The sequence below is a fragment of the Rana temporaria genome, chromosome 3 (genome assembly GCF_905171775.1).
Source record: "Rana temporaria chromosome 3, aRanTem1.1, whole genome shotgun sequence".
Taxonomy (NCBI): domain Eukaryota; kingdom Metazoa; phylum Chordata; class Amphibia; order Anura; family Ranidae; genus Rana; species Rana temporaria.
The window spans coordinates 369,450,387-369,467,200 of record NC_053491.1 but is presented as its reverse complement, the minus strand read 5'-3'; the positions used below and the strand labels follow the sequence as shown (position 1 = coordinate 369,467,200).

Genomic DNA, 16,814 nt, shown 5'->3' with positions numbered 1-16,814 from the left:
CTAGGGAACGAGTCGCGCGTTGATTGGTTTGAGGAGCGGCGCCGCGCTGCGTGTTTCCGGAAGACGTGGCCTCCGCTTTCACCCGGAGACCGAGAGAGCGCGGAGAGGAGAGGAGAGGAAGGCACGCCCACTCGTCGCCGCCCGGACAACCGCAAACATGATCTCCCTCACCGACACCCAGAGTAAGAGATACCGGGCACAACACCGGCGCCACCTGGGGGGATACATATTGTATGTCACCGAATATCACACATCCAGGGGCTGAAAGATACCCTGCCGTACATATGCAATGTATCACTGACAGCCTGTCACCTCCTATGTTGTATATCACAGAGGAGGCTCTGAGAGAATTGTGTAGAGAATGTATGACTGACCCCCAACATCACACTTATATCGTACATATATATATAGGGGGACACCCCTATATATGTATAGGAGGACATCTATCTATCTATCTATCTATCTATCTATATATATATATATATATATATATATATACACACACACACACACACACACACACACACACACACACACACACATATGTGTGTGCGTGTATGTATATCACTGACAGCTCATCACCCCCTCATCTCATATACAGATGAGGGGAACACCCCAATATATATCACTGACAGCTTATCACCCCCCTCATCTCATCTATAAAGGACACCCCAATATATATATATATCACTGACAGCTTTTTACCCCCTCATCTCATACAGAGGAGGGGGACACCCCAATATATATCACTGACAGCTTATCACCCCCTCATATCATATACAGAGGAGGAGGACACCCCAATTTATATCACTGACAGCTCATCACCCCTCATATCATATACAGAGGAGGAGGACACCCCAATATATATCACTGACAGCTTATAATACACCCACATCTCATATATAAAAGAGGGGGACACCCCAATATATATATCTATCATTGACAGCTTATCACTCCCTCATCTCATATATAAAGGAGGACACCCCAATATATATATCTATCATTGACCGCTTATCACTCCCTCATCTCATATATAGAGGAGGAGGACACCCCAATATATATATATATATATCTATCACTGACAGCTTATTACCCCCTCATCTCATATACAGAGGAGGGGGGACACCCCAATATATATCACTGACAGCTCATCGCCCCCCTCATCACATATACAGAGCGGGCGGCACCCCCAATATATTACTGACAGCTAATTGCCCCCTCATCTCTATACATAGGAGGGGGACACCCCCAATATATTCCTGACAGCTCATCACCCCCCTCATCTCATATACAGAGGATGGTTACACCCCCAATATATGTCTTACTGACAGTTCATCACCCCCTCATCTCATATATAGAGGAGGACACCCCAATATACATTACTGACAGCTCATCACCCCCCTCGTCTCGTATACAGAGGAGGGGGACACCCCAATATATATCACTGACAGCCCATCCCCCCATATCTCGTATACAGAGGAAGGGGGAACCCCAATCTACATATTACTGAGAGACCATGACCCCATATCTCATACACAGGGAAGGGGGACACCCCAGTATATATATATATATCACTGACAAGCTCATCACCCCTATATTTCATATACAGAGGAAGGGGACTCCCCAATATATTTATATATCACTGACAACTCATCACTATTTTGTACACAGAGGAGGGGGACACACGATAAATATATCTTGTATAGAATTCTCACTGACCATCTATCGTCTCTTGGCACACAGAGGAGGATGCACCCCACTGTCTGTACATCATGGAATATCACATGGAGAGGGACATTGAGATAAATATGTATCTGTAATCCACATATGATTACACTTATCAGTCACTCTGTATGCGTCTTGGCAGCCATATTGCTGGGACATGTAGTTCATCCTCCACTGGTGTGCTCTGTATATAGTAGTCTCCAACTTCCTGCAGTGTCATTCTGGGAAAATTGAGGCTGCAGGACAGCTGTGCAGCATTGGCGGTGTTTTCTACACAGCGCAGATCACAACTGTCAGTTCTCTCATGTGTCATGGACTTTTCCCTCTGTCTTCCCACGTGGGAAAAGGGCTTGTCTTTATTTCTAGAGCCACTCCACCCAGAAGTGTTATTCTGTCTGTCCTCTGTTCCTCCCCCTTCCTATGAAATCTTTTATAATATTCCCTGTGTGCCCCATGTCCACTGTCTTTATTTCACACACTCCCCACACACACTGATTACCTTAAATATCAGAATACCTTTCTAATGACAGATCAGACCATTCATTCACATACTCAATCTGTGCGATTCCACATCAAAAAAGACAAATGTTTTCTTAGCTTTAAATTGGTGAAAGAACCCCTGTAAGGTTATAAATACAGTAATTGTTTAAAAAGTCAAAGCGAAAGTATGGGGTGCCGTTTTTTTATTTTTTTTCTGTATTAGTAGTTGCTGTTTTTGGTGAAGGGTCATATAGCAGGGAAAGATTTTCCTTTTTGCCAGCTCTGCCAGGGAAATGGCCATAGAGTCGGCCTATATTGTAGATCTGTGTAGGGTGCGGGTAGGAAAGCACTGAACATGGTGTGGAAAGTTCTTTATTTGAGGGATCCCCTTCATCAAAGTGAATGATCTAGACACCTCTTACTGGGCTTAAAAAAACGTCTGTTCTTTCCGGAGTAAAAAAACGCTCATATTGAGCATTGTTCATACAAAGTTTAGGAGAATTTTACGTTTTTTTTTTTTCTGCCTCTAAACGTTCAACTCAAAATATGCCTCTTAACGTCCTAATGTGCATGGACACATAGGATAACATTGAGCTGCTTCTACGGGCAGAACACAAAACTCCTTTAGAAGCGTTTTTTTATGCCAGTGTGCATGGAGCCTAAGGTTCCATGCACACTGGGCTTAAAAAAACGTCTATTCTTTTTGGAGTAAAAAAACGTTCATATAGAGCATTTTTTGTACAAACTAAGTTTAGACGAGTTTTACGTTTTTTCTGCCAGTGAGCTCCATTCAGAAACGGGAATGAAAAGGTTTTTTTTTATTCCTGCCTCTAAACGTTGTTCTCAAAAATATGCCTGTAAACATCCTAATGTGTATGGACACAACGGATAACATTGAGTTGCTTCTAGAGGCTGAACACAAAACTCCTGTAGAAGCAACATTTTTTATTCCAGTGTGCATGGAACCTAATGCCGCATACTCACGATCAGTTCATCCAATGAGGATGGACCGTTTTCATCGGTTAACCGATGAAGCTGACTGATGGTCCGTCGTGCCTACACACCATCGGTTAAAAAAACGATCGTGTCAGAACGCGGCGACGTAAAAGACAACGTGCTGAAAAAAACAAAGTTCAATGCTTCCATGCATGCGTCGACTTTTCGATTCTGAGCATGCATGGATTTTTAACTGATGGTTGTGGCTACTAACGATCGTTTTTTCCCAATCGGTCAGGAATCCATCGGTTACATTTAAAGCAAGTTGGCTTGTTTTTAACCTATAGGGCCCACACACGATCGGTTTTGACCGATGAAAACGGTCCATCAGATCGTTGTCCTCTGTTTAACCTATCGTGTGTACGAGGCCTTAGAGAGCATGTGCCAGCAAACCAAGTCCAGAGTATATATGCTGTATTAATAATGTGGATACTGGGGGGGGGGGATTAAAGTGGTTCTGAAGTCAGCTTTTTTTTTTTTTTTCCCCTTGATGCATTCCCTGCACATATTTAACAAAATATTCCAGTAATAGTATGGCCCCCCACACCTCCCTATATATTTACTTGAGCCCTATCTTGATCCAGCGCTGTGACTGTCTGCAGAGGCACTAGTCTCTGTTCCTCACACGACACAGAGGCAGCAGTGGGAGCCATTGGCTCCAGCTGCTGTCAATCGAATCCCATGAGGAGGGATCAGGTGGCGTTGCCAAGCCACGCTGTAGGCACAGGTGTGCCGCCATAGCAAACGACTTGATGAGAAGCCAAGAGTGCCGCGGGGTGGACCCCAGAAGAGGAGCGTCGGGACCACTGTATGTAATACTGTTGCTCAGAGTAGATAAGTATACCATATTTCTAAAAAGTAACCTCTGCAACCGCTGTAATAAAAGTGTTGGAGACATTTTGTCTCAACTGGAATGCTGCCAAGTCTACCTTTTTTTTAAATTTTCATTTTACAAGCGTGGAAAAAATGAAAGCTAGAAGCTAATTGGTTGCTATGAGCAACAGCACTATCTCATTGTTCCTGTGAAGTTTGTGTTAAATGTGTTAAATGTGTTAGCGATGTGGATGCATTGTCATGCTTCCTGTGTAGTTTGTATACTGAGGGGGGATTTACTAAAATCGGAGAGTTCAGAATCTGGTGCAGCTCTGCATAGAAACCAATCGGCTTCCAGTTTTTTTTTTTTTTTTAAGCTTAATTGAACAACGTGAAGTTAGAAGCAGATTGGCTACCATGCATAGCTGCACCAGATTCTGAGAGCTTCAGTTTTAGTAAATCAAAACCCAGGGTATTGGGTATGTGGATACAATGTCACTCCTCCTTCTGTGTAGATTGTATACAATGGGCTAGATTCATCAAGCAGATACGGCGGCGTATCTTCAGATACGCTGCCGTAATTTCAAATCTGCTCCGTCGTACCTTTACGCCGATTCTCAAAGGCAGATACGTTCACAAAAATAGGCTTCTTCTGCCAACGTAACTTGAATACGGCGGCGTATAATTGTGTGCAATTTTACGCTGGCCGCTAGGGGCGCTTCCGTTGTTTTTGGCGTAGAATATGCAAATGACCTAGATACGCCGATTCATAAACGTACGCACGCCCGGCGCAATTTAGTTACGTCGTTTTCGTTAGGCTTTTTCGGCGTAAGGTTACTCCTGCTATTAGGAGGCGCAGCCAATGTTAAGTATGGACGTCGTTCCCGCTTTGAATTTTGAATTTTTTACGTTGTTTGCGCAAGTCGTTCGCGAATAGGGCTGGACGTAATTTACGTTCACGTCGAAACCAATACGCTGTTGCGGCGTACTTGGGAGCAATGCACACTGGGATATGTACACGGACGCGCGCATGCACAGTTCGTAAAAAAAAACGTCAATCATGTCAGGTCATCATACATTAACATAAAACACGCCCCCTCATCCACATTTGAATTACGCGCGCTTACGCCGGCCCCATTTACACTACGCTGCCGTAACTTAGAAGGCAAGTGCTTTGTGAATACAGCACTTGCCTCTCTAACTTACGGCGGCGTAGCGTAAATACGATACGCTGCGCCACCGTAACTATGCGCGCCCCTACCTGAATCTAGCCCAATGTATTTACCGGTATGTGCGTGCAATGTCTACTCTTATTACTATTTAGTTTATTTTCAATGTATTAGGTATGTGAATACAATGTCACTCTTCCTGTATTGTTGATTGTGTGTTGTGATCTTTGCAGAGATCGGAATGGGCCTGACTGGCTTTGGCGTTTTCTTTCTGTTCTTCGGCATGCTGCTGTTTTTTGACAAGGCTCTGCTTGCCATTGGAAACGTAAGTGTGGAGAATTTTGGGGATGGAGCTCATATCTTGCCAATGTCAGATGCAGTAATCCCAACATATGATCCATCTGTTAGAACAGCCCTGCGCCAGACCTGAAAACAGATGTTCCAGAAAGTGCATTTCCTCATTAAATATAATCTGTCGCTTTGACATTTAAGGCACTGTGACAGGTCCTGTTGGCAGGGCATCCTAACCCCTACCCAGTGATACTTTGCCTACACTCAGCCACAAATACATTCATCTACAAAAGTCCTGAGACATGCTTAGAGTGTAGTAGCGCCCCCAACTTACCTGAGCCCTATCTTGATCCAGCAATGTGCACGAGAGCCTTGGCTCTCCCGGGTCTCTCCCTTTTCATTGGCTGAAACAGCAGTGGGAGCCATTGGATCCCACTACTGTCAATTATAGTCTGTGAGCCAATGAGGAGTGAGTGGGAGTGGGGCCGAGCCACACTGTGTGCGAATGGACACATGGAGCAGCAGTTAGGGAGCAAACCTGCTCAGGTGCCCCCATCGCAAGTAGCTTATTATAGGGGCACTTGGAGAAGAGAAATCGTGAGAGCTGGCGGGGGACCCGAGAAGAGGAGAATCAGGGCTTCTCTGTGCAAAACCACTGCACAGAGCAGGTAAGTATAACATGTTTGGTGTACTTTAGTGACACTTTAGGGTTAAAGAGATATTAAAGTCACATTTGTTAATTAAATGCAATATGTCTTTGGTTCAGCGCTAAAATGCATTGTTTTTTCTGCTGATCTTAAACTTCCTATTCTAGGGTGGCCATGTTCATGCTCCATGCCCCCCATGTGAACATAGTCCCCCCTGAAATGAATTGCATATCTTTGTGAAGACATATTCAGCTCTATGGGAATTGTAGTACTCATAGAGCAGAGCATGTGACCAGAAATAACGACACTGCTCACTCTACACTAGTAGCAGTAAAGTACTTTGTTTTTAAACAATAAAATAAAATAGTCTTGGTACACTAGAAGGATTGGTGTAAAAAACTATTTGAGGTAACTGTAATTTTAAGCTACCCATACACTGATTGAAATTCAGCTGGTTGAGCAAAGGCCGGCCAGATTTTGATCAGTTTGTGGCCGTCCATGATCGACAGAAGTTGCTTGTTCAATCGGCTTCTGTGGAAGGAGAGCATTGGAAAACTTTTCTCTCGGCTGAAGATTTTGGTCAACAGATTCATCCTTCCACACAGAGATGGATGGAGGAGCCCCCCCCCCCCCACCCTAAGCTGAAACTTAGTATTCTGACAGAAGCACCCATCACTGTCAAAACCAAGCAACTTAGGGTGGGGGGCTCGTCCATTCATCTCGTTTGTGTGGAAGGATGAATCTGTTAGTTTTATTTTGTGCAGCCCGCTGGCTGAATGCAACAAATGGATGGATCAAAATTCTGTTTGTTAAGCCAAGGGTCGACCAAGTTTTGATCAACTTATTGCTGTCCCCATTTGATAGAAGTCTATTGTTAGATGGACTTCTTCTGAATGAGAATGTTGGAAAACGTTGGTGGCTGCAGCCACCGATGCTGATATATGCTTACAGGGAAGGAGTCCCACTGTTAGAATGCAATATCTCAATGGCAAGGATTTCTATGTCCACCTTGCTTGTGTATTTTTTTTTTTTGATCAGCCTGCTGGCGAATCAAAAAAAAAATCATTAGTGTGGGGAGGGCAAGTGTGTAAGAGGGGTGGGGAACTTCTCGCTTTTCCAGAATGAGCATAGTGATGTATTCTCCATAATCAATAAGAATCAGTGATATAAGAAACACAGGACTTGTCTGGTTTATTCAATAGGAAATTACAAAGGGTTCTGCCCTGGCTGCCAATCAGATCTCAGTGTACTATAGTCAGGACAGCAGGGGATGTTCTCTGAACTTGGGTCTCTGGGGTTGCGCTATTCTGTTTTATTTGTGAAGTCTGTTTATTTTTAGTTTAATCTCTCTGTGGTTTCTGGACCGAAAACTATCCTTATCTGTCTCTTTTTTAATGATGCATAAAGTGAGGATCTGCTGCTGTGACCTATTAAGTAGCTGTCTTGACCTCTTCTCTTGTTCCAGGTCCTATTTGTGGCTGGATTGGCCTTTGTCATCGGACTGGAGAGAACATTCCGCTTCTTCTTCCAGAAACACAAAGTTAAAGCCACAGCGTTCTTTCTCGGTGGAGTGTTTGTGGTCCTCGTCGGCTGGCCACTCATTGGGATGGTTCTAGAAATCTACGGTTTCTTCCTGCTGTTCAGGTAATGGAGGTGACACTGTGCTGAAAGGACATTGTTTTCATATCACTTATAGGAAAGTGAGCAGAGACCAATCACTGTGTCCATGCTGCTGATATATAGGTTCTGGGAATTGTTGAAATGTCAAGCGGTCATTCTCAGTCCTTAACATGTGTAACTATCAGTTCCCAGCAAGAAGGTCTCCATAATCCCACAAAAGGGTTAATCAAAATCTATTTTGTAGACTGATTTCCCTAATTGAAGACTTTTCTTGTGCCAAGGATTTTAGTTATAAGCTACTCAGGGATAGGGGTGCAACGGATCGTCACCGTTCCGTGATCCAAACGGGTCACCCCGTTTGGATCGGCACACCCCGCGATCCGCGGAGCGCTCCGAAGCCTAGGAAAGTCCCCGGCTTCGGCCTAGCTCTGGAGCGGCGGCCATCTTGCTCCACCCAGTGTGCTTGCCAGAGCCCAGCGTGACACGCCTCCCCGCGTTGACTTCTGTAGTCTGTGCGCTGAGGCGGGGAGCCATGTCACGCTGTGCTCTGGCAAGCACACTGGATGGAGCAAGATGGGACTCAACTACATTCTAATTATAAAAAGGCAAGTAAGTTGGCAACACTTAGCACAGTGTCATGATCATTTAGGTAAATACAAGCACATAATTCAAAGCACATCCCTGGCTTTCTTCCACAGGCTTGCACTAGATCAACAAATGGTATGATTTTGGAAGATATTAGTGCACCTTTCCTCCTTCAATCTTTTGTAGGCAAACTATTTTTTTTTTTTTTAATATCCTTTTATTTAATTTGCCACCGTTTTTGGCAATAACTGCAGGGAATGTTGATACCATTTATGGAGATCAAAGCTTATACGGTGTGGTAATTTTAAGGAGATTACTTTTTTATCTGTACATTTGAAAATTTTTCTTTATTGCTGATCCGATCCGTGACTCCTGATCCGAGGATCGATCCGATCCGTGAATTTTTTGATCCGTTGCACCCCTACTCAGGGATAGGCAACCTTTCGGAGATTGAGATCTACCTGAACAATGGAGGAAATCAAAGATCCCCGGGGGGAGGGTGTGTACTAGGCACCCTCTGCCCCCCCATGGTCTGCCTCTCCATAGCATAGCAGTGCCCTTTGTCCCCCACAAAGTGTCCTGTGCCCATCTGCCCCCTGAAAGCAGTGTCCTCTGCCTCCCAATGCAGTATCCTTTGTCTGTTTTTCATCACAATTTCCCCTACTGTAGTGTCCTCTGCTGTCCCCACTCCAACAGTGTCTCTTCTGTCCACTTCACATAATCCCCCCCCCCCCCCACACACACATACACACAGAGCTGTGTAGGAAGCACCTCATACCTGCCAGAGTGGAGATCAGGAGCCAGCATAGTGCTGGGTGGAAGGCAGGAGCTGCCAGAGTTAACAAGCTGGTGATTGGTTGCAAGGACTGCCTAGCAACCAATCACTGAGGCACCTTCCGTCCCCTCAGTCCAACACTATGCTGCCTCCCACTCCGCTCTGAACATGAGAGTGCCGGATGCTGGGGGAAGGCAGCGCCATAGTTACAATCCACCTGTCCTTTCCCCACGGCTGACCAGTTGATTTGAGATTGACCGCTTGCCAAACTTTAGATCAACATCACCCTAAATATAGTCTAGTCTATTCATTTCAGTGGAAAAAGCAACCCTTAAAGCCCAAAATGAACGTAAAAGCTGACATCTAGCCTTCCTTACAGCCTTGCACAGTTGTACTGGCAACTCTCCTGCACTGAAATTGCTTAAGCCTGGTACACATAGACCGAGTGTCGACCGGTTCACCAGAAACCAGCCGACATTCGGCCCGTGTGTTTACCAGCCTGTCCAACAGAAGCCGACCGGAATGGGCTTGCTGGAAAAATTGCTTTTAAGGCTACCAATAAAAATTATGTGTTTTGATACCGCTGGTTAAATTGTTAAATTGATAATCTTCTTTTTTTTTTTTTCTTCCTATTAGGGGATTTTTCCCGGTGGTTGTCGGTTTCATTCGAAGAGTCCCTGTATTAGGATCTATCCTGAATTTACCTGGAATAAGCTCGGTAAGATGGACATGAAATTCACCAGAATTGTTGCTGTAGTAACTCTTATCTGGTCCATGAGGGACACTGTGATGTCTATCCTTTTTCTATAGGTCAGGAGCACCGTTATCTCTGGTGTTATACAGTGTGTTGTGATGCCACCTTGTGGCCCAGCACTAATGTGCACACTTATGACTCAGGAAGGGATTTTTATTTTTTGTTTATTTTTTTGTTCCATAAAGTTTTTTTTTTTTTTTTTTTTTTTTATATAAACATTGTAGTACAGAGAATAACAATTTGTATGAGCCAAGTGCCTCCATCCCTAATTAATGGACAATGAGAAAAGGAGAATGGGACTTTATATGAAGCATACAATCAGGGAGATAGCACAACGAGAATGAGTCTTGCAGGTACCTAATATATTTGAACCATGAACATTACATGAAAGCATTACATAGCAACAGTTGGCAATCAATATTTTATTTATATACAAAAAATATAATAATATTAACATGATAATGACATAATTGGTTCATACTGTAAGTATTAAAAACAACCAAATTTATTGAGTCATGTCTCCACAATAAATAAACATTATCTTGATTGATTGGTACAATCCAATTGGTGTATAAAGTAATTTAATTGTAGTAAGGCAGTGTATATGCAAGGGGGCATCTATTGGCTCAACACATTTCGTGGCTACTGCCACTCTTCAGGAGCAGGTATGAGGTGGATGTCTATAAATATTAAAATATGTTTTAATCGTAGAAAGATTGTAAAGTAAGTATTTTTACAGGGAGAGGAGGGGAAATTATTTCCCAAGACTACTTACAGGTAGGCTTATGAGTCTGGGCGCAGGCATGGAGGGAGACCGCAAGAACATAGTACAGAGACCGTTTGGCAGATATGGTTAAATACAGCAAAGGTGGCAAAGTATAGTACCAAAATGTGTTGTTATGTGTTACATGGTGTCACATAATAGCATTAAGAGGGGCATGTCTGCAACAAAACTGAAACCTTAACACGGTAAAGATAATCCAATAAGTGTGTTAACATAAAGTTAACTCTATGCCAGTCCCTCTATTAGAGCCTGGCATAGCACATTGTGTTAGTCTTTTATAAAAACTAGGCATGTAAATACCTGTTTAGAGCTTTCTTTAGCCCGATCACATGACTTGTGGCCACTGTAGAGCTCTAAAGGATGGCTTCTGCAGGAGATCTCCCTTTGATGTCAGCTGGGGTGGTCACATGGCTGCTCAGCCCCTCCTGCAGTAGCCCTGGGAACCGGTCGAGAGTCACGTGACCGGCCTGAAGATTGCTCTAAACAGGTGTTTACAAGCCTTGTTTTTATAAAATACTAAATCAGTGTGCTAAACCAGGTTATAATAGAGTGAGCATTTTTTATTTTACTAATAGCAGCCGGGGGAGGGGGCGGAGACAGAGACACGGAGCTGACAGACAGAGGAGAAGAGAGGACAGCATAGCAGGGCTGCTGATGATGAAGGGACATAAACTGACCACGGTGGTCAGGGTTCAGCAGCCCTGGTTATTGTTGTCAGCGCAGAGGGGGATACAGAAAGTGGCAGGATCAGGCAGGTGTTTTTTTTTTTTAATAAGTTTAGAGGAGGGCAGATTACAAAGCACAAGCACTGTGCTGTTTAATCTGCTTTAAGGGACCAAGATCTCCTATTTTTTTATTTTTTGGAGGTTAACAAACTTAAACGGAAACAACTTTGTCCATGTGGATAAAAATAAGGACATTGTTTCATTACTTGTATATACCAGTTCCTCTAGCTCCCCCACCTGATCAATGCGATAAAACCAGTCAGAGAGCCCTGGGGTCTTAGTTGAGCTCCAGAGTCTAGGGATGAGTGTTTTGGCAGCAATCAGCAAGTGGATGGTAGGGGATCGTTTATATTTAGAGAGGTACATGTTTGTATGGTCCAAAAGGAAAGTAGCTGGTTTTAAAGGGTATCTGTTGAATCATAGAGTTCAGAAAGGGGGCATCTAAGGACAGAACCACCAGATGTGTAAAAGCGTCCCTTTTATTAGATTGGCATCGCCAACAGACATCGGGCACGTCATGAAAAATGGTGTGGAGGCACGCTGGGGTACGGTACCATCTGCTATCTCGTTTTTATTTGTTTCCTGAATCTTGACATTAATGGATTCTTCGAGGAGATTGGCGTTTTATATGGAACAAATTCTCATCTGTAAGATCTGCCTCAAGGTCACTGTTTGAAGCCTCCTTTATTTTCAATGTACTTTATGGATACCAGGAAAGCAAACAAAAGAACAAGCAAGGTCACTCGGATATATCCTTCACTTCACCCAACTCGCCTGTTTTATCCATACTGCGGGATTGGTTATAAGTCATCATGATAGGACTTATTGGGGGCGAAACACATCAGGGTAGACCCACTTTGGACGGAGTGACGGTTATGTCTCAATAACTTCACTTGCACTTTTTTGTTTTCTTGTCTGGTGGCAAAAGGTACACTGTGAGTGAAGAAAAAACGGTGTGCAGCCTAAACTTGACTGATAATTTGGCGTTGGCTGGAAGCTAGAGAAGTTCATGTAAATAGTTTATAAATGTATGCAGTAAAAATAACAATTACTGGTTATGTATTTCAGAAAATTATTAAAATAGATGGTTCTGGAAGCCAAAAAAATGCTGCTGTTAAGGGGAAACTCTAGGCAAACTTAAAAGTGACATATGCTGCAGTCTGTAGCAATGGCATCTGTTTTAGTTTTTCCATGTCTCCCTGTTGATTCTACCAGTATATATGTTCTAATAACTATTAGTGGAACTGCAGATCTTTATCTTGTTCAGAGATGTCCACAATTTATGCCGTGCTGTCTCTGGCTGCTGTTTAGATAATTGTATCCCATACGATCACTTTTTAGAAATGTTGACAGCACGCCACAAAAACTAAACTGTCCACACACACTGTGATGAGATTCAAATAAAGAGCTGCCATTTACAAATTGTTTTTTGTTTTTTTTGGACATTCAAAGCCCACATAGGCTGGGAAGAATCCACAGTAATGGTCAGTCTTTGTTTTTCCTTCTTACTTCACTTTATGTATGGGAGGGGTTTCTGTCATTCAAGAGATCTGCATTCATTATACTTAAATTTTCTTTCTTTATTCTCTATGAAAGGGCTAAATTATGTCCAGCAAATTACAGGAGAATCTATTTACAGTGATCAGCTCCTTCACTTCCCAGGGAGAATCAGACTGTGCAAAGCCTCGGAACATCTCTGAAATCAATGGCATCCAGACAGGCTGGTTTTTATGGGGAATACTGTCACAGATTACTATTCGGAATGTGGCAGAATCTCCAGTCTGTTTCAGAAAAGCCAATTCCAGAGAGGGGTCAGGCAGAGCAGAGCCCTCAGTTTTTTCATGGAAATTGAAGTGCTGTTAATTAATGGGCAGCCTTTGTGGAGAGTTTCATGTATATTTAATGTAGGACCTCATCCTACTAGAACATCTGCCAATTGATACCTGGGTGGAGTCAGGCGTGTGTCGGGATTTTCACTGTGTCTCCGTTCTGGATGGCGTGTGGCAAGTGTTGGAAATCGTGGGGGATTCTCACTCTCTCTAAATCAAACCCTTCCTGATGCTCACAGAGCATCGGAAAAATCCTAAAAACTATATAATTTTTTTTATTATTCCAATGTGAATAGTCTTATCAATGCATGTTCCTGTTTTTTAATCCCTTATTTTTGTATTTTATATTCATAAGTGTATTTGCTTCACTGTTCATTTGGCAATGCAACTCTCAATGACACTGTTTTTATCACAGCACCTGTCCTGTGTCGATAGAGAATACACATCCTGGTATACAGATAGTAATTTGAGGACATACACTCAGTATATGTGATATAATAGCAGAAATATAGAAGATAGCAGGTTTTTAAACACCTAAAAGGTGCATGGTAAAAGATTTTATGGTGAATGTTAATAAGCACTCTGACACTAACAGCTTAGGGTAAAATCTATTCCACCATCCCACTTTATAATTAGGGTACCTCTTTACTCAGTAAGGGTTCCCTCATTGGATAGTAGGGCAATGGGTGGGTGGGATTACGTTGCCCTTAGTAGTGAAAGTATATGTGTTCACTTTAAAAAAATAAAAAACTTTTTTTTACAGGTAAAATGCATTTATTTTCTAAGGAGCCTACAAAGCATTGCACCCACGTTCAGCAGATCACAAGTGCAATGTCCAGCTCCCACAGACGCTCAGGAAAGCTGTACAGGCAGACAGTTACCCGAGACCAGGAAGATCAATGGTCTACGAGGATGCTCACAACACCGGCTCATTAAAAAACTACAAGCTGTCAGACACAATGGCTGGCAATACTTTTAGGCATTAATTTACAGAAAGATGTGAATGGATGAGGTGGTCAAGTGGGTAGAGTCCCACACGACTGCGCTGTTTTTAAATATTGACAGCGGGTGCCGGTAGAAGATCTCCGGCCCACTGTCCCAGTGGGAAAGGGGTGCAGGGAAAGCTGCAGATGCTGGAAAATGTTACATGTTCCACCTTAAAAATAAATGGAGCATGTAACATGTTCCAAAAGTGAACTTATCCTTGAAGTGTACCTGGGGATAAAAGTAAACAGAGTGTGATTTCCTGCATAATAGAGGGAGCTGCAGGGGCATTTTAGTGCATGCTTCTAGACTTGACTCTTCATATAAAGGGCTTAAAGTGAACCTGTCAGTAGCTTTACAGTTCTGCATAAATAAATCCATGAAATATCATAATATACTGTAACAGTATATATTTTTAGGAACATACTTTTTATCATTACAAAGCCATCCTTCAGCTCCTGTTCAGTGCTTTTTACCTAGCTGAGATGGTGTCATTAGTTTGCTGCACCCAGGAGGAAGATTTCCTAAGGCTCCCTTTCCCCAGTGGTGAGACTGCGACAATAAAATTGTAGCAAGTCACAAGGTGAGAGGCTGCAGTGGGGGCCGATATGTGTCAGACATTTGTGAACTGCACAGACACCAGATTTTTCATTAATGTGATTTCTGAGCCAGAACCTCGGTCCAGGAAATGGATTTTGACCCAGAGCAGTAATGGTCCTGTCCTTCTGGCAAGAAAAACAGGTGAAGACATTGCCAGGGGAGTGCTGTAATCTGTTAATGGCAATAAAGACCTGAAAGTGTTAAGCCTCATACACACGATCGCATTTTCTGATGGGAATTGTGTGATGGCGGGCTGTTGTCGGAAAATCCAACCGTTTGTATGCTCCATCTAACAATTGTTGGATCGCATGCTTTAAATTTTTCCGACAACAAATGTGTGTTGATGGATTATCCTATCGTGTGTACACAAGTCCATTGGACAAAACTCCAAAGTACAACGCGCATGGTCAGATGCAACGCCAACCGTAACACAACATTAGCAGAATTTGTCCAAAGGGTGGCGCTTAAGAGCTGAAAAACCACATACTTTTGTGTTTGTTGGCCAACAATTGTGTGCCTGGCCAACGCCCCTCGGACAAAAGTCCTACCCTTTGTCCGCGTAAAATCCGATCGTGTTTACCAGGCTTTACACTGACACATTACTGAGCATATTGCACTTCACGTGAATCCATATTCCTGATTGCAGGTCCACTTTTAATAGTCATTAAGACATTTGTTAAAATCTGTTACTTTTTGAAAGAAAATGCACTCTAGTTCCAAATAAATATATCTGACATCGGCTGCATAAAAAAACAGCAGGCCAAGACTTTATGGGCCGAATGGGTTGGACATCACACTGCTTTAGCTTTACTCTGATAAACAACATTTGGAGACATTGCTCTTCCAAGGGGAATTTTTATGATGAACCTGGTGGTTTTGCTGTTGCTGGGAAGATGTAAAAAAGTTCACCCTGTTACGAGTTGCATATGAGTAGTTTTATTTTTTGTTTTTAATAAAAGTCTCTTAAGATTTCTGTTTTAAATTTTACAGTGGAATCTTGCATCATAATGCGCTGAAAGAAAAAGAGTGTGTACCAGGGTTTTATCCAATCATTACGTGGCCAAAGTCCAATATGAGCCAAATCTCAGTGGTGTACATAGTGTGGCTGTGGGGAAATGGGGCTAGCAAGAAATTGACTTATTTGCATCTTCCCAGAATACCAAGCTTACATCCAGATTTCCCAGTGCTCAGGCAATAATGATTAATGTATTAACTGTACCTTGGCTATTTTGCAAAGCTCACATCTGATTCTAGGGTTTCTTGCTTCACAAATTTCTTTATGAATTTTACATACTTATGGATGTATTTTACCCCTGATCTTGTCTCTTTTCCTTCCAGCTTGTAGACAAAGCCGGGGAGAGTAACAATATGGTATAAGATCGATTGTCGGTTGGTTATTGGGCACTGCGCAACATCTATTGCAAGCAAACTGAGGAGGTCACATCTGGGAGCTGTCAATCACACTAAATCCGCCTGTTACGCTCGCTCAAAGGACTGCCTCTGCCTCGAAAGTTTTGGGGTCCACAAATGTTGCTGACATTCAAGGACAGAGTTGTTGTTTTTTTTATTCAAGATGTCACTGTTTTGTTTGGCAGTGGTCCTCCGCCTGCAGAATCCGGTTCATCTGTGGAACCCGTTTCTTGGCAACAAAGGAAAACTGGACTTTTTATTTATAATGATGCGGAATAAAAAGCCACACTCCTTGTGACTGGGACTGCCCATGCATGAAAGCTGCGCTAGATGGAGACATTTTTAAGAACCAGGAAAAAAAAGGATTTATAAAAATAAGGTTAATACTGTGTGAATAAACCATTTTTGTAAATACATCCCCAAATAATGCTTCTGTCTTTAGTGAATGTGTCTTTTGTCTTAACTTTTTATCTTGGACCCAGTTCTGCCTGTGATGTTCGTACTGTGATGGTGGCCGCTCCTATGACACCAATATGAGGATGAGGGGCTGCACTCTGTTCTGCCTGTGATGCTGGTACAGTGATAGGGGGCCATTCTGTGACACTGTACAGTAATGGAGGCTGCTCT

The 16,814-nt window shown here is 42.9% G+C and overlaps 1 protein-coding gene across 2 annotated transcripts; it reads left to right on the top strand.

Annotated features, from left to right (window-relative positions):
- Nucleotides 1-20: 20 nt before the first annotated feature.
- Nucleotides 21-16,611, top strand: GOLT1B (golgi transport 1B). Of its 2 annotated transcripts, XM_040345449.1 has the most exons (6): nucleotides 21-182; nucleotides 5,417-5,508; nucleotides 7,587-7,765; nucleotides 9,738-9,819; nucleotides 12,817-12,848; nucleotides 16,116-16,611. In XM_040345449.1, the coding sequence occupies exons 1-5, from the start codon at nucleotides 158-160 to the stop codon at nucleotides 12,823-12,825; spliced, it is 387 nt and encodes a 128-aa protein (XP_040201383.1). In that variant the 5' UTR covers nucleotides 21-157; the 3' UTR covers nucleotides 12,826-12,848; nucleotides 16,116-16,611. The 2 variants fall into 2 exon arrangements, with proteins under 2 accessions (XP_040201383.1, XP_040201382.1); XM_040345448.1 differs by lacking the exon at nucleotides 12,817-12,848 and having other exon boundaries at nucleotides 29-182.
- The last annotated feature ends 203 nt before the right edge of the window (nucleotides 16,612-16,814 follow it).

Excerpts from the sequence above, each read along its gene's own strand:
- GOLT1B (XM_040345448.1), top strand. The coding sequence starts at position 158 with ATGATCTCCCTCACCGACACCCAGA. Across the intron at positions 5,509-7,586 it reads CTCTGCTTGCCATTGGAAAC|GTCCTATTTGTGGCTGGATT; the intron begins GTAAGTGTGGAG and ends CTCTTGTTCCAG. Across the intron at positions 7,766-9,737 it reads GGTTTCTTCCTGCTGTTCAG|GGGATTTTTCCCGGTGGTTG; the intron begins GTAATGGAGGTG and ends TCTTCCTATTAG.